The sequence below is a fragment of the Sorex fumeus genome, unplaced genomic scaffold (assembly GCF_029834395.1).
Source record: "Sorex fumeus unplaced genomic scaffold, SorFum_2.1 ptg000026l, whole genome shotgun sequence".
Classification (NCBI taxonomy): domain Eukaryota; kingdom Metazoa; phylum Chordata; class Mammalia; order Eulipotyphla; family Soricidae; genus Sorex; species Sorex fumeus.
Window position 1 is genome coordinate 11,534,791 of NW_026606083.1, and position 22,568 is coordinate 11,557,358.

General features: G+C 58.1%; 1 protein-coding gene across 1 annotated transcript; it reads left to right on the top strand.

Moving 5' to 3' along the window:
* The first annotated feature begins 1,423 nt into the window (after positions 1-1,423).
* On the top strand, positions 1,424-19,584 carry MCM10 (minichromosome maintenance 10 replication initiation factor). The gene is given in 19 exon segments (XM_056114583.1): positions 1,424-1,430; positions 4,618-4,917; positions 5,640-5,741; positions 5,851-6,000; positions 7,741-7,912; positions 8,672-8,837; positions 9,569-9,736; positions 10,337-10,453; positions 10,869-11,083; positions 12,134-12,222; positions 12,980-13,087; positions 13,175-13,292; positions 14,182-14,377; positions 15,511-15,655; positions 15,980-16,098; positions 17,989-18,102; positions 18,181-18,326; positions 19,327-19,369; positions 19,501-19,584. Coding segments are annotated over 19 exon segments (2,559 nt in total).
* The last annotated feature ends 2,984 nt before the right edge of the window (positions 19,585-22,568 follow it).

Consider the following 22,568-nt stretch of genomic DNA (forward strand, 5'->3'; position numbering starts at 1 on the left):
AGCGGGAGCACCCCACCGGGCTGGGTCGCGGTGAGTGGGAACATCCTGCCGGGTTGGGTCGGGGTGAGCGGGAGCACCCTGCCGGGTCGGGTGGAGGTGAGGGGGAGCACCCCGCCGGGTCCGGTCGGGGTGAGGGGGAGCATCCCGCCGGGTCGGGTCGGGGTGAGCAGGAGCACCCTGCCGGGTCAGGTCGGGTCAGGGTTAACAGGAGCACCCCGCCGGGTCAGGGTGAGCTGGAGCACCCCGCCCGGTCGGGTTGGGGTCAGCCAGAGGACCCGGGTAGGGTGGGGGTTAGCCCTTGCCCGCAGACTGCAGAAAGGGGCTCCCTAAGTGAAGTTCCTCCAGCCGAGGGGTGATCTGCGGGGGTCCATCTGCTCCTGCTGGGAGCAGCTCCGCTTCCTGCGATGCTCAGGGTTGACCCCTGGCTCAGTGCTCAGGCATCACTCCTGGTGGGGGTCTTCTGGGGTGCTTAGGATTGGATCCGAGTGGGCTGCATGCTAGGCAACCACCTTACCTCTGACCTGTCTCCAGCCCGTTGGGTTCAAGGCTGGAGCAGGACATCTGAGAGGCTTGTGGTTTGTGTATGTTCCCCCTGCGGGTGTCTCTTGTCCGGCTGTTTCCCTCCTGGCCTGCTATGGTGGTGGCTAACAGGTTCCCGGGACTTGGGAGCGGGCAGGGCCAGCTGGGGCCTGGCTTGGGGGCCGAGTGGGCGGATGAGGCCAGAGCCTGCTAGGCCCTGTCCCCTCTGTGCCCCAGGGCAGTGGGACCTCTTCTGGAGAGTGATCTGGGAAAGGAGGGGAAAATTCCTGGGCTGTTGTGTGGGGGGTACGAGCAGATACAGGAAGTGCACCCAGCAGTTCCGGCTTGGGCTTGTGGGAGGCCTGAGCGCTTGTCTCACGGCCCAGATGTGGAGGACCAGTGCAGGGGGGTGTTTGCAGGGAGCGTGGAGATGGCGAGATCCAGGAAAGCAAGCTCTGGAGCCACACTCCCACCCGCAGGTCACACTCCCGAAGGCTCAGGGTAGCGTGGGAAATTCTCCAGGTTCCCGCGGCCGTTCAGATGCTCTGAATGAATCTCCCCGACCCAAGCCAGCCGCTGCTCCAGCCCTCACCAGCGGGAACTGCCTGGAGATCCCAGTGAACTCCACGCTGGGCTGCCCGCGTGGCAGACTATAAAGCAGGGTATACCGGCCTGTTGCAGGCCGGCCTCTGTGGATGCAAGGCTAGTTAGACAGCAGGAGGGGGACTGCTCCCTTCCGGGTGGCATGTGGCCCCAGATGGGGGTAAACAAGTCAGATTTTAATAAACCGGGGCGGGAGGTGCATGGCATGGGGAGGAGCTCGGGCTGACCAAGTTGTTGCTTTCAGAGCCAGATCCCACCCTGTTGCTTCCCGGGTGCCGGACCCTCCTCCAAGGCCCTCAGCATGGACGGTAAGTCGGCAGGAGTCTCTGTACCTCTGCCGGGGGACCCCAGGCTTGTGGTGTGTTTCGTCGTGGGGGTGGGGGGGAAGGGGGAGACTGTCTTAGGGCAAGACTGTCGCTTTCACTTCTTTTGGGGGGGGGTCTTTTTGTGATGCTCGGGTCACTCCTGGCTTGGCACTCAGGAATTTCTCCTGGCGGTGCTCGGGGAATCATATGGAATGCCAGGGATTGAACCTGGGTCAGCCACATGCAAGGCAGACACCCTCCCTGCTGTGCTATCGCCCCGGCCCCCCTGTAACTTTCACTTTATAAAGGGTTAGTGGCCAAATTGAGGGGCTGGGAAACAAGAAAATAAAAAGGAATGTCTAAAGAGAGGAACTCCAGCTGGCCCATGAGCACCAGCAGCTCTTTTCCTCGCCCGGAATCTGAGATCTGCAAATGAATACGAGCTGCTGCTCACGCCCTCGGAGGGAGGGCTGGACACGCGTGTTAGGGACAGTGAGGGGGTATACAGTGTGTGTCTGGGGTATCTGGTGCTGCTGCTCGGTCCTTACTGGTGAGAGTTCCAGGGGGGAGAGGGGTGAGAATCAGCCTCACTTTTGTGTTTGTTTTCTCTTTGGTTTTTGGGCCACACCCGGCAGTGCTCAGGTGTTACACCTGGCTCTGCATGCAGGAATCACTCCTGGTACAGTGCTTGGGGAACCAGATGGCCGTGTGCCAAGGCAAACGCTCTACCCACAGTGCTCTCCAGGCCCCAGGGAGTGCTTTTGCTGGGAAAGGTTGAGTGAAAGTTGCCAGTTTCTCGCTAGAGAGGAGTGGATGGTAACTGTTTCAGTTCGGATGAATCTGGGCAGTGTTGAATGAAAGCCCCGAGGTGAGGAATCTTTCAGGCCCCTCCTAAAAGACGGGAGTCCCAAAAAGGTTTTTACTGCAGGGAGATAAAGCGTCAGGAATGGAACCCTGACCTTGCACCCCAGGGCCTGCGCCCTGCCACTTGTGCAGCTACCCTGGACCCTGCTTTGGTTTTAATTGGGTCACACCCAGCGTGCTCGGGGCTGGCCCTAGTGAAGGTCTTATCGGGCCTTTAGTTCCTATGTCCATAAGGTGGGCTTTATTGCATCCCAAGATCTCATTGCTGTGGGGGTGGGAGACCCTTTATGTGCCTGCCTGCTTCATACACCCCCCGGAGAGATTTTCGCCGCCTTAAATAGTTGAGGGGAAAGTGGGAGAAGTTCTATCTTCTGGGGCTGCTTCTTGCTGACCAAAAGCTAGTAGCTCCTGCCTGCATGGGGGGAAGCCTCATGCTACCTGCCTTTGAATGGGGCCCAGGCATGATTCGCGGGTTTCAGAGTCGTCAGGCTGGAAAGAGAAGATGATGAGAGCTGGGGGGTTAGCCTTTTCTCTGTCCTTGGGAGGGCAGAATGGTTCGCTGGTTTAGAAAACTCTCTGGGATGGTGAGACAGACGGTAAGGCAACAGTGCTATACCTATTCCCGTGGTTATAAGGACGAAAAGTAGTGATTTTATTTTTCCTTTTTGGGTTGTACCTGGCAGTGCTCAGGGGTTCCTCCCGGCTCTGCACTCAGGAATTGCGCCTGGCGGTGCTTGGGGGAACTTATGGGATGCTGGGAATCGAACCCGGCTTGGCTGCGTGTAAGGCAAACGCCCGCTTTGCTATCGCTCCAAGCCCCAAGAGTAGTAATTTCTTAACCATGAGTTTGTTTGATGGAAAAGGACTTCTGATGTCAGGTGTCCCGGCCTTTTTTTGTTTTGTTTTGTTTTGTTTTTGTTTTTGGGGCTGGAGCGATAGCACAGCGGTAGGGCGTTCGCCTTACACGCAGCCAACATGGCCGACCGGAGTTCGATTCCTCTGCCCCTCTCGGAGAGCCCGGCAAGCTACCGAGAGTATTGGATATGCCAGACACAGTAACAACAAAGTCTCCAATGGAGACGTTACTGGGCCCGCTCGAGCAAATCGACGATCAACGGGAGGGCCTTTACCTTTACCTTTACCTTTGGGTCACCTGGCGATGCACAGGGGTTACTCCTGGCGGTTCTCAGGGGACCATATGGGATGCTGGGAATCGAATCTGGGTCAGCCATGTGCAAGGCAAATGCCCTACCCGCTGTGCTATCTCTCCAGCCCCATGTCCAGGCCTTATGGACATAGGAACACAGGTCAGTCACTTAGTAGCAGACATTTAAAGAGAGAAACTAGTTTCTTAGAGAGATTTAGGAGCTCACGACGGGCCAACTAGTCTGTTCCTTGGAATGGGGACCCTCTCAGGGAGGTCCTGAGGTGCCTACTTTGATTTCTTCTGCATCCTGGTGAGCCCATTGCCAAGTCTGTTGAACCCCATTTCTGTTGGCTGCATACCACTCATTAGCGTTAGGAGTTCTAGATAGAAATGTGATACTTTTGATGAGATTCCATAGTTTTTCCTTCTTTCTTTAGTTTGTTTGTTTGGGGCCCACACCTGGCGATGCTCAGGTGTTATTTCTGGCTCTGCACTCAGGCCTTACTCTTGCCGGTGCACCCGGGGACCATCTGGGGTGCCAGGGATCAAACCCCAGTCGGCTGTATGCAAGGCAAGCCCCCTACCCGCTGCACTGACTCTCTCATGCCTTAAGTTTTAAGTCCTCGTTGGATTCACGGGAGTGGGTTGTGTTAGTGTAGATGGAACTGATTCATCCTCCACAGGTGATTCCTCCTAAAATCCTTCACTGCAGCATCCCTTCATGGTCCCCGCTTAGTGCTGTGGGAAGGAGGGAGGCAGGGCCTCGAGGGGATCTGCTTTCTCCCAGTCCCGGCCACGGAACTTCCCTTAAAACTGTCTCCTGGGGCTGGAGCACTAGCACAGCAGGAAAGGTGCTTGCCCTGCATGTAGCCGACCTGGGTTTGATTCCCAGCATCCCATAAGGTCCCCCAACCCGAGCACTGCCAGGAGTAACCCCTGAGCATCATCAGGTGTCACCCAAAGGGGGGGAAAAAAAACTATCTCCCATGGAGACCCCCATGAACGTTCCCCAGCGTGAATGCTGCTAACTTGGGTGGAGAACAGTAGGACACTTCAGAGGCTTCTTCCTGAGCAGCGGGAGGGTGTGTGACCGTCCCACAGCACTGACCGCCCCCCTTCCCTGCTGACTGCTACCACGATCCCACCTGACCCTGTAGTTTGTCTTCTGTCCCTGGCCAGCTGAGGAGGAGGACCTGTGTCTGCTGACCGCCCTGCTGGAGGAGAACGAGGCGGCCTCGGGCAGGGATCCCCATGGTGGCCCGGACACCTTCGATGAGCTCTTCGATGCGGATGGGGATGGGGAGTCCTATACGGAGGCAGTGGAGGATGAGGAGGGAGGAGCCCCTGAAGACCAGAAGGAAAACGTGGCCGCCCTGTTTGGGGACGTGGGCGACTTAACGGACGAAGAGGAAGGTGCCCCTCCGCAGTCATCAGCATACAACGCTCCCCATCCAGGGAAAACCCATCAGGAGCTGCAAGGTAGGAGGGGACCCACTGCCGCCTTGGTTCCTGAGTGCTGGCCGTGCGGCCCAGTGGGTGGAGCGAATATTGAAGGCCTTGTTTCCGCCAGAGTGGCTCCTCCCATCCCCCCAGCTGTCATCGATTGACCTTCCCGAAAGGCTCTGGCGCTTTTCCTGCTGGGCACAGCGAAGTGTGACACGGGTTTTTTTTCCCCTGTAGTGCAGCCAGCCTCTGGCTGCTCCCCTGGCACGTGGGCACGTGGGCACGGAATGTTCTAGACTCAGAGCTCACAGTAAGAGGCACGCTCCCCCTGACTCTGGCACCTTCTCTCGACTTTATTGTAATAAAGTCCCACGTTTCAGCATCCGCCAGCTGTTGGGTCTAACACAGAGGCCGGTTTCTCTCTAATCACACAGTTTGTGCACAGTTTATGGACTGAACGGTCATTTCCTGCTTCCTATAGAGTGAGTCAGTAGGGTCAGTAGGGCTGCCCACAGTTATCAGCGGGACAGATACATAACTCGCCGTGGCGCGAAAAGCCCCACCGCTGATGTTGAGTTTACTTCTCTGGGGGCCTCTCGGACGCAGAAGTTAATGGTGTGTGTTCTAAGCGGGTGGTTCTGCTGCTGGTCTTGAGGTTTTGTGGCTTGGGCGGACTCCAAAGTCGTTCCCAGCCTTTAACGTTGTGGATAGTATTTCCGCTGAGGTGCAGCTCAAATCCGAGGCTCTTTTCTTTCTAGATGAACTAAGGAAGTTGCAGGAGCAGATGAAGGCCTTGCAAGAGCAGCTGCAGATGGCCACCATCGCCAAGCCTGCGCAGCCACTTCCACCCGAGTCCCGGGGTGAGGCTCGAGGGGCCGTCTGGGTGGCGGGGAAAGTGGCACCACGTCCAGGGCCCGGAGAACAGCCTGTCTAACTGCTCTTTTCCAATTTACTGTCCTTTAGACCAAGGAGACAGTGCTCCGCGCCCCCCTCTCAAGGAGAAGAGGCTTCGGAGAATCCAGGAGTCCACCTGCTTTTCTGCCGAGCTTGATGTCCCGGCTCCGCCCAGAGCTAAGCGAGTGGCTCGGACCCCGAAGGTGGACCCCAAAACTCCCGCCGGTCAGTACATGGGCCTTCCCGGTCTTCGGGTGCTGGCTTGTTTGAAATGTGTGTGTGTGTGTGTGTACACACACACACACACACACACTGAGAAGACCATGTTTGGGGAGGAGGGGGAGCCGGCGGACATTCTTTTTTTTTTTTTTTTTTTTTTTTTTTTTTTTTTTTTTTTTTTTGCTTTTTTGGGTCACACCCGGCGATGCACAGGGGCTACTCCTGGCTCACGCACTCAGGAATTACCCTGGCGGTGCTCAGGGGACCATATGGGATGCTGGGAATTGAACCCGGGTCAGCCGCATGCAAGGCAAACGCCCTACCTGCTGTGCTGATTGCTCCAGCCCCCCGGACATTCTTAAACTGAGGATGTTCATCCTGTAATCCTCTAGTTGGCGTAAGCAGTAGTCAGTGCCACCTCTGGGCTGGATCCACATGATCTCGAGTTTTCATCCTTGAGGTTGTGAGGGTGAGCCACCGAGTGGCCAGTTTAGACCAGGCTGTATTAAGCCTGGGGGTCAGTTCTTAAGAAATCTGTCTTTGCCAGGAGCAAGGGCCTCAGATGCAGTCTTCCTACCTCAGCCTACCGTTGAGACAGAAAAGATGTCTTGGAGACCCTAGAGTGTGGGCAATAGGGCAGCAGGGTGGGCGCTGGCCTGCTGGCCTAACACGCAGCCCATCTGCAATCTATCCCTGGCACCCCATATGGTCCCCTGGGCCCCGCTGGGTGTGGCCCGAAGTCAGAGAGAGAGAGAGAGAGCCCCCTTTATGTTGGATTTATTGTTCTGCCTTCTCTTGCTGATGTGATTATTTCTTGGAGATAATGTCTATGGAAAATACATTATTCCTGATTTTCCTAAGATCCCAGGTGAGCAGCGTCTGCTGCTGTCCTTGCTGAGAGGCGCCTTTGTGGACTTCGGCAGGTGTCAGAGCAGGGGGTCAGGGCATCTGTGGCACCTGGTATTCGCGTTTAATGGCCAGTTGGCTGCTGGCGGGTGAGGTCCACCCCATTGGCACTTTGGTCTTACCGACGTGTCTCATCAGTCAGAGCTCCATGCCTGAGTGTGATTTTTAAAGATTAATCTCAGGTTCTGGGCGGCCGCCCTCTGACTTGGGAACAATGCTCCAAATAGCAAGACCTTATCTGGGCATTTTACTACTGGGGAGATGTCCGATTTTTCTTACCCGCAGGGGATTAGCAGGTGCTTTTAAAGTACAGAGAGTGGAAACTGGAGCAGTAGATAGCACAGTGGGGAGGGTGTTTGCCTTGCACGCACCCAACCCAGGTTCAAACCCAGGCACCCCATATGGTCCCCAAGCACCACCAGGTGTGACCCCTTAGTGCAGAGCCAGGAGTGACCCCTGAGCACCACCAGGTGTGACCCAAAAAACAATAAAATGAAATATGAAGAACTGGGGCCGGAGCAATATATTGTCCTGAGTGGAGGGTATTTGCCTTGCATGCTGCTGACCTGGGGACCCACAGAGAACACCCAGCAGATGTCCTAGGGTAGGCATCGCTGTCCAGCCCACCAGTGACCAGTTCACCCCGTGGGCGTGGGTTTTCGTTGAGACTGCTGGGTTTGAGAAGCGGGCGTGCTCGGTCGGGCAGAGATTCTCTCACGCTTGGGTCTGCGTGTGTGGGTTGAAAAAGAAAACATTGCCCCCCCCCCCCCCCCCCCCCCAAAAATGTGGAGTTAGTAGCATGGGTTCTTCCTCACTCACTTTTTATCTTGATTTCCCTAGAGCCCAAAAGCTCGCCTTCAGGGCCCGCGGTGGCACCCACCCGACCACTGCAGAGCACGCCTGGGAACGAGCCCGGCAGAGGGGTGCGGGGCCAGCGGACAGAGGCGCCCAGGAGCCCCGGGGCAGCGGCCGAGCCCGTGTCTGTGGAGGCCTTCTCCGGCCTGCGGCTCAGGTTGGTGACATCCCCTTGGGGCTCGCAGCTGGGTGGGCAGAGGTTGGGCTGGATGGAACCTGGCCCGACAGGAGCCGCAGCGGAGGGGACATCTCAGGGGGGCACCTTCCCTGCTTTGTCCCCAACGGTGCCTCTACTCAGAAAGTGGTGGAGCTAGAGCTGATTTTCAGGTGCTTGGTGATTCCTGCAGCTTACCCAGCATAGCAGGCCCCCCTGGAACGATGCCAAGGAGCACAGCTATGTGCCGGGAAAGGCTGATTTAGGAAAATGTAAGGAGGGGGAGGAGGAAAGAACGTGGCGTAGGCGGCAGAGAAGGCCCCACTGGGTGCTTTTAAATCGTGGCCATGCCGGCTGTGCTGGGGGTCAGACCCGGGGTCTCCCTGACCCTCTCCCAGTAGGGCTGGGCCACAGCCAGTGAGGGCTGTTCAGACGTGACCCTGCACGTGCTTGGGAGGACCGTATGTGTTGTCGGCATTTGAGTGAGCGCCAGCTGCATGCAAGTGCCTTCAGCCCGTCCTGTCTCCCTGACCCCAGTAAGAAATGACTCTCAGAGCCGTAGCACAGCGAGTATCCAGTTCCAGCCGGTGAAAGCAAGAGTTACCTAATTGTTTACGTACTTGCTATGAAGATATGTGTCTTGTCCCCGTGACATCGTGGAGGCCCCCCCCAGGAACTCCACAGGGATGCCTGCCCCTCGGCCCCGCCGAGCGGCCAAGAGCAGAGGCCGTCTCTCGGGTCACACACGGCTTCTCCCCGCAGGCGGCCTCGTGTGTCCTCCACAGAAATGAACAAGAAGATGGTCGGCCGGAAGCTGGTCCGCCTGTCTCAGCTGCAGGAGAAGCTGGCCACTGAGAAACTGGACGAAATCGACTGGGTGACCTTCGGGGTGATCCTGAAGAAGGTCACCCCGCAGAGCTGCAACAGCGTGAGTCCCATCTGGGGTCCCAGCAGGGCGGGGGTGGAACCGCGGTTTCGCTGTCTGGAATCCAGGAGGGTCTGTTCACTCCGGTCTGCCAGACCCATTCCAGCTCCTTCCCTTGTGTGCTTCGCCCTCACGGCGTTTCGTGTGTATGTGTGTGTTGGGGCGCGGTTGCCCCTTAGGATCAGGACCACAAGTGAGTTGGAATCCGCGGGACTCGGTCCAAGGCACAGTCTCGGGGATTTCCGCGTTGCCATCATCACACCGTGGCCCATTGGGTCCCGTGACTCTCGCCTAGAATCTTATGGCAACGGTACTACAGCAGGGTCCTCGCTTTGCAGCTGGGCCAGGAACCCTAGTGAGTCACTCTGAGCTGGTTGGGCCTCCTGAGGCCCCCTGTCATCCCCGACCCATGGGGTTTGGGTTGGAGGCCATTCCCAGCATTGCCCCAGGATCACTCCGGGGTTTTGGGGGTCGAACCTGAACCAGTTGTGTGCCGTGCTGAGCGTTCACCCTCAGCCTCCTGGGCTGTGTTGGTGGGTTTAGCTAAGGGCCTGAGGCCCTGGCACCCAACTCATGGCCTCACAGCCCTTCACCTCGTGGAGAGGACAGGCCCGAGTGTGAGCCTGACGCAGGAGACGCTGGCCCACTTGCCCGGCACTGACCCTGCTGGTGTGGGCATGGGGGCCGGGGGGCCGCCCCGAGGCCTCCTGAGAACGGGCGGGTCCTTGTCGCAGGGGAAAACCTTCAGCATCTGGCGCCTGAACGACCTCCGGGACCTGACGCGGCACGTGTCCCTCTTCCTGTTCGGGGACGTCCACAGGCAGCTCTGGAAGACGGCCGAGGGCAGCGTCGTCGGGCTGCTCAACGCCAACCCCATGAAGCCCCGGGACGGCTCCGAGGAGGTCAGTGCTGTCCGCAGTGTTCCAGCTCCCCCTGCCCTCCCGTGTCCGGTGGCCGCTTCCTTCTGTGCATCTCAGTTTCCTCGGGGCAGCAGCAGGGCGGGGCCCACAGTGCGGGTGCTCGACTGCATGGTCAGTTCAGTCCCGGCTGGAGCTCAGGGTGTGGTGCTCCCAGCAGTCCTGGAGCAAAGGGCGAGTCGAGGACAGCCAGGCCTGTCCCCTGCCTCGCAGAGGCCCTGCTCCAGACAGATGAGCATTGCCTTGCGTGGTACCATTCCTGTGCCGGCCCAAATCAAACTGTGCTGAAGGCAAGAGAGGAGAGACTTGAGGAGAGAATCACCCTTGCACCTTCCCTCCCCCGGAGCACGGCTTCACTCACCCTCGAGATGCGTTTCTGAGCTTGGGACCCTGTGACAACCCCATATGGGCTCCCAGGATATTCCTGGGGGAGGGGGGCCCAGGGGAAAGTCTTATAAATGCAGACACGCAGCCCAAGAGTCAGCGATGGGTCGGCCGGGTGGTGGTGGCAGCGAGAGGCCTGGGCTGGAGCGAGTCTAGGGGCGCTGCTCTGATCTGAGCCCCCCCCCCCCGCCCCCCTTGCAGGTGTGCCTGAGCATCGACCATCCGCAGAAGATCTTGGTCATGGGGGAGGCGCTGGACCTGGGCACCTGCCGGGCAAAGAAGAAAAATGGGGAGCCATGTACCCAGACGGTCAACCTGGTGGGTCTCGGTGCACCCAGGGCTCCCTGCCGCAGAGGGGCTGGGGACCAGTGTGGAGTTGCTGGCATCGTGCAGACCATCCCCACTAATCAGGAGTGTCTGGGGGGAACGGGATGTGCGGTTCGTGATCACCCGCTTGGGAGCACAGAGACAGCCTGAGGCGGGAGCCCCTGTGTCCATCCCTGGCGGGGCCTGTCCCCGTCCTGTGCCCTGAGCACTGCCAGGGTGGGTGTTGCGATGGTGCCGACCTGATGGCATAAAGGAAGGCTTTATGCCATGAGGCTTAAAGGAAGAGCTTGGGGGCGGCGACAGGAGGCCAGTCCCCCAGGAGCGGTGGGCGGGCACTCAGCACCGCGTCCCCAGAAGCAGGGCCCCGTCCTCTGTCCTGCGTGACCCCCTACTCCCTCTCCCGCAGAGGGACTGCGAGTACTGCCAGTACCACATCCAGGCCCAGTACAAGCGGCTGAGCGCCAAGCGCCCGGACCTGCAGTCCAGCTTTTCCGGTGGGCGCATCCCCAAGAAGTTCGCACGCAGGGGCGCCAGCCTCAAGGAGCGGCTGTGCCAGGACGGCTTCTACTACGGGGGCGTGTCCTCCGCCTCCTACGCAGCCTCCCTGTAAGTGGCAAGCGGGCACCGGGGCTTTGTAGGCCGGGAGAAGGAGGCCCAGAGACTCGGGGCTACTGGATGACAGGACGCGGGGTTGGGTTAAGCGTGATGGACGGGCCTGAGCGACAGCGCAGCGGGGAGGGCTCTTGCTTGCCCTGCATGCAGCCTGCCCAGGTTTAATCTCCAGCACTTCGTGTCACCCCAAGCACTGCCAGGAGTAATGATCCCTGTGTGCAGAGGCAGGAGTAACTCCTGAGCACCACCAGGTGTGGCCAAAAAATAAACAACCCAAAAGTGTGTTTGGGGGAAAAAAAGTGTTTGTTGTCTGTGGACACTCGCTGAGTATTTCCCTCACGCCCCTAGGAGAGGTTCTGGCCCTCCTGGGACCGTGAAGGATGCCAAGAGGCTGGTGTGGGCAGGGGTGCACTGGGCGGGCCTTCCCGGGCCGCAGGAGGTGACCACTCACTTCATCACGTTACCGTCAGAAGCCCTGTCTGTGGCCAAGCCCCCACTGCCTGGCTGAGCCCCAGGGGGGCCTGGCACAGGGGAGCCAGAGCTGACCTGCTCAGGCGCGAGCCCTTCCCTGCAGGGCCCGGAGCACCCCTCTCTGGCCTGTTCCAGAGATTTAGAACCATTCCCGCAGAGTGCCCACCGGAAGGAACAGGCCCTGTGTGGTCAGCCCAAGCTCGCTCTGCCCCGCAATGCCTGTGGCCAGGAGGAACCGGGCTCACCTGGGTCCCTGGAATCTGCCTCATTCCCCATGAGATGCTGTGTCCCTGCTGAGCCGCTCCATGGCAGACCCCCACGTGGCTCTGATGGCTGCTTCCATGGCGACTCCCCGTGGGTTAGTTCCATAGAGCCTGGCGTCTCCCATACAGTGCCTACTTCCCGCTCCTAGTTTCTGTGTGAGCTGACCACGTTAAGATAACTTCCACGGTGTCAGAGCGAGGGCCTGCTGCTGCCTTGGGCCTGTAGCACCCACATGGCTTCAGCCGTTCTGTATCAGTGGTGACTTGATGCTCCTCCATGCCCTTGGTCTCAGCAACCCCCTCTGGGGCTCCCTTGTCATTTCAGAGCCCCCAAAAAGAAGATCCAGACCACGCTGAGCCACCTGGTGGTGAGGGGCTCGGACCAGGTCCTCCAGGAGACGCAGCGGAAGCTGGGTAATGGGGAGTTCTTGCTCTTGAGTCTGTCTCCACGGCATGCGCGCATGGGACGGGGCCAGGCCTGTGGCAGGGGCCAGAGAGGGGTCACTGCGAGTAAGGTGCTGGCCTGCACATACCAGGGGCAGCCCAAACCACCCCACCCCCAGGAAGAAAAGGGCACGGCGCCCGCAGCCACACCGGAGCTCGGTCTGCCTTTCTGAAGGTGGACTGCCGGGGTCTAACGTTCTGGGGGTGGGTGGAAGATCACAGCCGGTGCTTAGTGCTCGGGGATCACTCCTGGCCGTGCTAAGTGGGGGCCCTGGGGGGAGCCAGCGGGGGGCCAGCAATCAGCCCGGGTTGGCCGCATGCAGCGTGTATGGTTCCAGCTGGGGGCTACACACAGCCCACACCTGGACTTTGGTTTTGGTGGGGGGAGGGATTTGGGTCACAGCCAGCGATGCTCAGGGGTTCCTCCTGGCTCTGCACTCAAGAATCACTCCTAGTGGTGCTCAGGGGACCATATGGGATGCTGGGGATCGAACCCTGGTCATCTCTGCATGCAAGGCAAACGCCCTCCCCACTGTCCTGTCGCTCTGGACTTTGGCTCCGATTGGTCGCCTCTGTCTTAGCTGACGCTAGCAGGCCAAGGGCCCTGTCTTCTGGACGTGCTTCTCCTGCATCTGCAGACGTCTGTGGGCCGTCAGCCAGGGACACACGGAGTGCGTCACAGGGCCTGGGTCGGGGGTCCTCTGACGTGATGTTCGCTCGCCCCTAGGAATGCCCCAGAAGAGCTTGTCGTGCTCCGAGGAGTTCAAGGAGCTGATGGACTTGCCCACGTTTGGTGCCCGGAACCTGAAGCAGCATTTGGCGAAGGCCACGTCAGGTAGAGTCACGTCAGGCCGCTCACCCCCACGACCCCCGAGGCCCCACCCCACCCCTTGCGCCCCTCACTCCGTGGCTTGTGTTATAGGGGCCACCGGGCTCCTGAGACCAGCCATCCAGTCCATCTCAGCCTCGGCCCTGCTGAAGCAGCAGAAGCAACAGATGCTGGAGATGAGGAAAAAGAGGGCGGAAGAGATTCAGAAACGGTGGGTGACCAGCCCCCCTGCGCCCGGGAGCGTGTCTTGGCAGATCTCGGGGCTGCCGCCTTAGATGTTGAACAGTCAGCTGCATTTCTAACTTTGGAAGTCAAAACCAGGCAAAAAATTACTTATTTGGGGCGTTGGAGGCCACCCCCTGCAGTGCTCAGGGCTTTCTCCTGGCACTGTCTGCAGGGGTCACTCCTTGTGGGGCTCAGGGGACCCCTGCAGTGCCAGGGATCAGACAGGGGTCGGGTACGTACAAGGCAAGGACCTTCCCCAGTGTGCTGTTGCTCTGGCCCCAGGAAACCAACTGGTCAGGGTCACACCCAGCAGTGCTTGGGGGGCTAGGCCTGGCCCCAGTGCTTCGGGGTCACACGCCCAGCGGTGCTGATCAAGGGACCCTGTGAGGTCCCAGATAGAAGCAGGGTTGGCGGTTTGCAAGGCCGGTGCCTTCACCCCTGGGCGCTCTCCCACTCTGCGATGATCGGAGCATAACCTGAATTGTGTCTAGGCCCTCTGCCTGACTTGGTGGTGTGAGTTCAGATCAAGTGACCTATTTAGTGTCTCACGGGAAGGGCACAGCCCCCAGGAAGAGGGAAGCACAGCTGCTTCAAGGCCCTGGTGGCTCCCGGCACATGTGCTGGTCCATCCTGTGAGTGGCCGAGTGGCCGCATCTTCCTATGGGGGCCTCCCGCTGTCCACCTGGTTCTCTCCCCGGCAAACTCGCGGAGGGATTCGGGGTGCCTGCCAGAAGGCTCGGCGCAGTCCCCCCGGACTGTGGAAAGCCACAGACGTGGGTGGTGCCGGGTCTGCGTGGACAGAGCGACCTGCCCTGAGGTGTGCTGGGGAAGGCCGTCTGTGGGCGCACGCTGACCCTCTCACTCTGTCCTTGAAGCTCTCTCCAGAGTGCCAGCCAACTGCGGGACCCCACGGTGCCACCCCCGTCCCCCCCACCCCCGCCGGGAACACCGCACGCGGGGCCGCAGCTGCCTCGGCTGGGGCGAGGCATCGCGGAAGGAGACGACATTCTCTTTTACGATGAGTCACCACCACCCAAACCTCAGCTGGGCGCATTAGCAGAGGCTAGAAAGGTGAGTGGATGGTGCTGTGGGCAGTGGGTGCCATTGACCCTTCACTTGTCATGATCGTTAGTGTCAAAGAAACTTCCAGGGTGTTGGTATCATGCTTTTTTTTTTTTTACGTAGGAGTACTGCTATTTATTCAGCCACTGATTAGCTGATTGAATTGGGCATGAACTCCACCTTACTTTTTTTTTTCCATAATTTTATTTATTTTTTCTTCTTATATTTATTTATTGAATCACTGTGGGAAGAGTTACAAAGCTTTCAGGTTTAATCTGGGTCATACAATGATCAAAAATCTTTCCCTTCACCAGTACTCATTTTTCACTACCAAGAACCCCAATGTACCCCCCTCCCACCCCTCCCAATGCCTGTGAGGCAGATGATTTCTACTTAACTCTTCTCTACATTGATTATTATATTCACGCTTTAATGAGACGAAGGAAACCAGCTCCTCACCAGGCCTTGGGGTGGGGCTGCTGAGACAAGACCGTGAAACAGTGGCACGAGGAAGCCTCCTCGAGAGAACTCTCACCCCGGAGGGAGCCGGCCTGTAGCAGGCAGGGGTTCTGCTCTGAGTGAGGGTGGGGTAGCTGAGCAGATTCCCCCCGGGATGCCTCCCCGTCCCAAGGCGCCGGCACCCCGGCCAGCCTGTTCCATCCCAGTCAGCTGCTAGAGCCCAAAGGACAAAGGCTTGCCCTGGGAATGCTTCACATTTCTAGCAAGTTCCGACTGCGTGTAAACCTAAGGGCCTAAGGCTCTATTCCTAGGGCTTCCCGCCGCTGGGACCGGTTTGTTCCCTCCTTAGCAGAACTGCAGTCTTCTCAAGGGAACGTCCCACCCTCCCAACACAGATAAAGTCAGTCAATACTCGCCCCGTATTACACGTAAAACTGAGACTGGAGATGGAAGTGACACGGGACAGTGGCCAGGCTGGGATCCGGTCTTGGTGCTGACACTAGGGAACCTTAGAGATGTGTGTGGCTCCCTGTGGGCTGGGGTTACTAGCGTGGTGGGTGTCAAACTTGAGACGAACTTCCGTCTCTGCTGCCCCGAGGTCACAGCTCTGGGCGGTGTGTTTCCGGCATGTTTTTTTTTAGGTTGGCTTTTTTCCCCTCCCCCTCTGCTCTTCTTCATTCCAGTTAGCTGCCATCACCAAATTAAGGGCCAAAGGCCAGATTCTCACAAAAACCAACCCAAACACCATTAAAAAGAAGCCGAAGGACCCCAGGGCTGTCCTCGAAGTGAAGGGCCGTGTAGAGAAGAGTATCTCAGGCCCTGCTCCAGGTACTTTGGCTTTCAATGCATGGAGGAGGGGGCGGGGGCGGGAACATCACTTAGGAGGTGATTTCCTACCAGGCAGCCCCAGCAGGAGCATCTCCGAATCCTGTGAAGGGGGTTGGTGGTTCCTGTTTCCAGGAGAACGGGGGTGGGGGAGGTGTCGGGCTCAGTAGCCAGCCCTGCCAGATTTCAGATGCCTGTTCTGTTTCTCACTGTCTTGCTAGAACTTTCTACCATCGCCCCCTGCAGGCCGAGGCATTTGAAGGGCGCGGGGACGGGTCAGGCCGCCTCAGCTCACGCTCTAACTAAGGCTGTTCCTTCCTCCTGTAGCCGAGGAGGACTTGGAGCCCGCCAGGAAGAGGAGGAAAGAGCAACAGGCCTACCTGGAGTCCGAGGAATTCCAGAAGATCCTAAAGGCCAGGTCGAGGCACACGGGGATCGTGAAGGAGGTGAGAGGAAGGCGGCGGTGCAGGCTGGAGGGCCTTGGGCGGGCCACTCTGGCCTAGAGCAGGGGAGGTTGGCTTGGAAGGACAGACTTATTTTTTTTTTTTTAAGTTTTGGGGGCCACATTGGGGGTTGCTCCTGGTTCTGCACTCGGGGATCACACCTGGTGGTGCTCCGGGAACCATATGGGAGGTTGGGGATCAAGCCTGAATCGGCCGTGTGCAAAGCAAACGCCCTACGCACTGTTCTGTCACTCAGGCCCCTAATTAGGTAGGCTTCTGTTCTAAACCTTTCGACTTTCAGTTGAAAACACTGTGCTCGTCTCCAGGGCTTACCACTGGCTACTGGGATTTTTTATGGGGAGGTTGTGGGGTTCATGGGCTGCTCCTGAGTGGAGCACGGGGTGATGTTGGGGGTGGAGCCATCCCCTGCCCCGCCCAGAAGCTCCCCACTGCCTTGTGTGTGGGGTGAGAGGGTCGTGTCCGGCCGGAGTCAGTGTTACCTGCCTGGCCTTTCCCTCCTTCCCTTCAGTGGTGGGGGTCCCACGTTGTCCCTGATGTAGAATCACCTGCCAGAGCCGCCTCACGGGTATCATGAGCGCGTCTTGCTCTTGTGTCAAGAAGAAGGAGCAAAATTCTTTTTGGTTTTGGGGTCATACCCAGTGATGCCCACGACTCTCTCTTGGTTCTGGGCTCGGATTCCCTCCTGGCAGTGCTCAGGGGACGCTGTGAGTAAGCCTGGGTTGGACGCCTTCCTGCATATTATTAACTCTGAGATGGAAAATACTCCTGTTAAGAGCATGTGCTGTGCTGTGGGGGCACAGAGTGCCCTGCAGAGTCGCCGTTGCTGCCGGGGCTTGGGTCTCTAAGCTGCCATAGGGAACAGGGGTGAGCAGTGAGTGTGACAGGGCTGCTGCAGGCGTGGGGACCGGTGACAGCCCCCAACACGCACATACACAGTGCCGCCGCCGCCCACCCCCCGGCCTTGTGACAATCCCCATGAGCAGGCCTGTGGCGTCATGCATGGAGTCTCTGGGCTGGGGTCTAAGAGTTTGCATGGCGGGTCGGAGCAGTAGCACAGCGGCAAGGCTATTTGCCTTCCACATGGCCAACCCGGGTTCGATTCCCAGATCCCATATGGTCACCCGAGCACTGCCAGGAGTAATTCTGAGTGCAGAGCCAGGAAGAACCTCTGAGCATCGCTGGGTGTGACACAAAAAGCAAAAGCCAAAAACAAAAAAATTTTTTTTTGCATGGCATGTGGGGCCTGAGGCGTATTCAGAGGGGTCTTCGGGTTTGGGGGCTGCACCATCCACTGCAGAAAGGGGGCCCGTCTGCTCCCGGTCAGCAGCCAGGGGGCCTTCGCGGTGTGTCCCCTGGGTGGGGTGGCACGAGAAGGCAGAGGCGCCCCTTTGATTGGCAGGATTGGGGATTCGGGGGGACGTGCAGCTCCGTCCAGGCGGTGCTCGAGCTGACCCTGAGCACTGTAGGGCTGAGCTGACTCACTGGAGCACAGGCCCGCTCATATACCCCCCACCCACCCTCATGCCTCGTCCCTGTGGCTTCCGCCACGGGCTGGAGCTGAGAACAGCGTGTAGCGATGGCCGCTACGTCCCTTTGAAGCCCGTCTGTCCGGCCGACAGGGGTCACCCCCTTCTTGCCCAGGCTCGCCGGGACCACCTGTGGCGGCTTAGGACCACCAGGCTTGGGTCGGGCGATGCCCTTGCATGCAGCCAACCCCGGTTTGATCCCAGATGCCACAGAGAGTCCCTGAGCATTGCCAGGAATGACCCCCGCGCCGTGCCCAAGGGGCCCAGACAGATCCGAGAGGAGGTCCCCCGGCTCCCGGTCCCTGTGCACCTGCTGACCTGCCCGTCCCCACGCCTGCCCCTGTAGGCCGAGGCTGAGCTGCAGGAGCGTTACTTCGAGCCGCTGGTGAAAAAGGAGCAGCTGGAGGAAAAGATGCGCAGCACGCGTTCCGTCAAGTGCCGCGTGGTGACATGCCGCACGGTGAGTGGGGGTGGATTGGGCGGAGGAGCGGGGGTGCGGCAGGCAGCACAGGCCCTGACCAAGCCCCCACCTGCGCAGTGTGCCTACACGCACTTCCAGCCGCGGGAGACCTGCGTCAGCGAACAGCACAATCTGCGCTGGCACGAGGCCGTGAAGAGCTTCTTCCGGTGCCCCTGCGGGAACAGGACCATCTCTCTGGACCGGCTCCCCAAGAAGCACTGCAGGTACAGCCGCGGCCCCCAGCGCTCCTGCCTCCCTCCGGCAGACCCGTGTCTGGTTTAGTTTTGCTTTGGGGTTTGGGGGTGGGGGCTTTTGGGGGTCACCCGGTCATACTGAGGGATTACTCTTGGCGGTGCACGGGGGACCATATGGGGATGCCGGAGATCAAACCCGGGTCAGCCACGGGCAAGGAAGCGCCCTCCTCGCTGTGCTATGGGTCCAGCACCCCGGACCCTCACCCAGAGTTTCGGCGTCCCTCCCTCCCCATCCCAGTGTCCACCCCACTGACCACCCCTTCTCAGCCTCCCTTACCTTTTGGGTGTTTGCTTTCCCCGTCAGACGCCCTGAACAGCATCAGTTGTTCACTGTTTCTCATTAACTCTTTTTTCCCCCTTTTCTGAGAACCAGCGACCACCCGGGCCTTTCTGAACTCATCTTGTCCTCTCTCTGATTTCCCTCCCTCCCTCACTGCCTTCCTGTTTCTTTTTTGTTTTTTGTTGTTGTTGTTGTTGTTGTTGTTGTTTTGCTTTTTGGGTCACACCCAGTGATGCTCAGGGGTTACTCCTGTCTCTGCACTCAGGAATGACTCCTGGCGGTGCTTGGGGGAACCCTGTGGGATGCCGGGGATTGAACCTAACGCCCTACTCACTGTGCAAGCTTCTCCCCTCCTTGTCCCACTGCAGAACCGGCCCCGCCCGTGGTGCCCGTGGTGCCCTCCCTGCACCACAGTGAAAGATGCTAGAAAGAGCCTCAGGCCACTTGGTTAGAAAGTTGTCAGGGCTTCCGAGGAGGAAGATGGAGGCAAGGAGGGTCACCAGGAAAAGGGTGGGCGGCAGGACCCAGTGGCTCCTGCCCCCTGGATTGGCAGAGCCCAGAGTCTGGACGTCACCCCTCATTCATTTATCACCCATCACCCCACTCCACTCCCCGAAGCAAGGGAACCCTCAGGCACTGTGGCCTGGGGTGTGGGCGTGGCCCCCTGAGCAGGCTGTCTCTTCATTTCAGCAACTGTGGCCTCTTTAAGTGGGAGCGAGACGGCATGCTGAAGGTGAGTGTTGGGTCCGTGACTGGTTTCGGGGAGTCCCCGCCCCAGTCCCCAGTCCCCCCCCCCCCACACATACACACATCCAGATCAAGATCACTCTGACCCATTTCTTATACAAATCTTCCTTTTTATAGGAAAAGACGGGCCCGAAGATAGGTGGAGAGACCCTGCTGCCCAGGGGCGAGGAACACGCCAAGTTCCTCAACAGCCTGAAGTAGTCGCAGGGGCACAGCTGTGCCCCCCCGCCCCGGGTCCTGGTCACCCCTGCTGCAGCCCCATCCAGGGGCCTCTCACCCCTCCCCCGACCCCCAAAGCAGTGTCTGTCCCCTGGTGGCTGCAGGTACGGCTCTCACCACGGGCTTTCTTGCCCAGCCTGCTGGGGCCATGGACTGCCACTCTGCCCTAGAAACACCCAGAAAGGCCCTTGAAGCCTTTTGCTTCTCCGTCCTGCTCAGCCTCTCACCGGAGCCATGGCAGCGTGGTGGGCATCTCGGCATCTTCTGGTTCAGCCCGAGCAGGTCACGGCCCCCTGAGCCCAGCACGCGGTCACCACCTGAAGGTGGCGGAGAGGGAATGCAATCCCCAGGGGTCCAGGCAGGAGCTGGCCAGGGCTGGCCTCCGCACTGTGTCAGGCGGGGACTGCATGCCGGCAGTAATGCACCTTGGGCCATGGAGTCTCCCAGTGCTGACCTTCCTGTCCATGCGGGGCACGTGGGGGCCGGGCTGCTTTATTTCCAGAACTTGTTTTTTCGTTTTTAAGTTTCTTTTTTGTTCCTGGGCTCCACCTGGCAGCTTCAGGCCTAACTCCTGGCGCTGTGCTTGGGGCTCACTCTGGGGGGCTTACCCCAAGTCAGGGACTGGATGGGGGCCAGTCACCCGCAGGGCAGAATGCCTTGACCCCTGTCCTGTCTCTCTCTGGCCCCTTTTAAAATTTTTTAAACTTAGGTGGCTGGAAATAGCACAGCAGGTAGGGTGTTTGCCTTACATGTGGCTGACCCGGGTTCAATTCCCAGTATCCCATATGGTCCCCTGAGCACCGCCATGGGTAATTTCTGAGAGCAGAGCCAGGAGTAGCCCCTGTGCATCACCGAATGTGACCCAAAAATTTAAAAAAAAAAAAATTTACACTTCAGTTTAAGAATAATGTTCAAATCTGTGACTTATTTCCCTTTCCATCAATTTTATTTTTTAAGGGTGGGGTCTTTCATCTGAGGTGTGTCCTTTCTCAGAATATTCAGGGATGTTTAATAAGGAAAGCACGATTTTACGGTGATGACAGATTTTTTTAATCCTATCCTCCTTATCAACACAATTAAATATTTTTATACAACCGACCTAACACGTGTCAGAGTTTCTTAAGCTGTCATCGGGCACAAAAACTGGCTGTGTGACCCAAGGCTGGTGACCTCTGGCATGGATCAGCGGAGAGAAATAGGTTGCCCCAGGAGGCCAAGCCAGGGTAGGTGTTGCTGGGATCCTCACACGATTTTCAAGTGGTTTTGCTGTGACTTTTTCAGTGGAGTGCAATAGGGAGGGAATGAACGGCTTTTCAAAGAAAAGAAAAGCTCTTTTCCCTTCAAAGGCTGGTGTTGTGGTCACACCCAACGGGGTGCTCAAGGAACTGGGACAGGGCTGGGGCCAGCTGCACCCGAGGCAAGCTAAGGTTCACCAGCTCTCCTGCCCACTCAGATTGTCTTAAAATATCTACCTCTCATCACACAGGGGGAGGGGGAAAAAAAAGAATTGGGGTTGTTTAAACAACAGCGATGATGAGAAGAAAGGCACTTCTCAGGGTGGACATTTGTCACCCCCCCCCCCCACACACACACACAGTGGCAACGACAGAGAAAATTCTGGGCCTTGAGCCACCGTACGTCAGGTTGGCATTGACCTTGCACGCAGCTGACCTGGCTTCCATCCCCGGCATCCCACAGGGTCCCCCAAGCACCGCCAAGAATAATTCCTGAGTGCAGAGCCAGGAGGAACCCCTGAGCATCGCTGGGTGGGACCCCCAAAAAAAGTTCCAACTTGTAAAATATGTTTTCAGATTATTTTGTTTTGGGGGGCCTGCTTGGCGGGACTTGGGGCTGCAGCGGGTCAGCCATAGGCAGGGCACACGCCCCACTTGCTGCCTTATCTCTGACCTTCAAGTTTTCACCTTCCAAAGTGGAGTTTACAAGGTGACGGGTAGAGCAAAGTTGACAAGAAGAGGGTTTGTATGAACGGGGTTTCTTTCGGTCAGGATGATGAAACTAGAATGTGATGTTACTAAGATGAATGTTTGCCAGCATTTGTCACCAAAGGTCAGCCCACTGGAGCCTTTGCCCTGTAATGAAAAATAGCATTTCACCCAATGGGTGGAGATTTGGAGACAGGACAGCTGTCACAGGGGGGTCTTGAACCATCAAATGACCTGTTTGCCAAGCCCAAAGGAAGGAGTAGTGAAGTCAGAAGTAAGGAGCTGGCCGGAAAGGTGGAAGCCAGCTGTGTCCCCAGACGGCAGTTGTAAACTGGAATTTTTTTCAGCTTTAAAAAGCAGTCAAGGGCATAATTGCCACTCAGTGCCTCTTTTGCAAACCATAGCACCCAAAAGGAAAGAGAGAACAAGGGGGAATGCCCTGCCACAGAGATGAGGTGGGGTGGGAGGGACGAGGTGGGTAGGGATACTGGGATCAGTGTTGGTGGAGAATGGGCACTGGTGGAGGGATGGGTACTCGATCACTGTAAAACTGAAAACAAATACAAACACAAAAGTTTGTAAGTAACTATTCCTCATGGTGATTCACTAATAAAAATCTAAAAAAATACATAAATAAAAATAAAAAGCAGTGAAGGGGCTGGAGTGATAGCACAGCAGGTAGGGCGTTTGCCTTGCACACAGCCGACCCGGGTTCAATTCCCGGATCCCATATGGTCCCCTGAGCACTGCCAGGAGTAATTCCTGAGCGCAGAGCCAGGAGGAACCCCTAAGCATTGCCAGATGCGACCCAAAAAGAAAAAAAGTAGCTAAGAGGAACCAGAGAGATAGTACAGCAGGGAGGGCGCTTGCCTTGTATGTGGGCCAACCCGGGTTCCATCCCTGGCACCCCTGATGGTTCCTGAGCACAGAGCCAGGAGTAACCCCTGAGCACTGCCGGGTATGCCCCCCCCCCCCAAAAAAAAGCGGTGAGAATAAGCACTGGGCACACCACGTGTCCAGTGC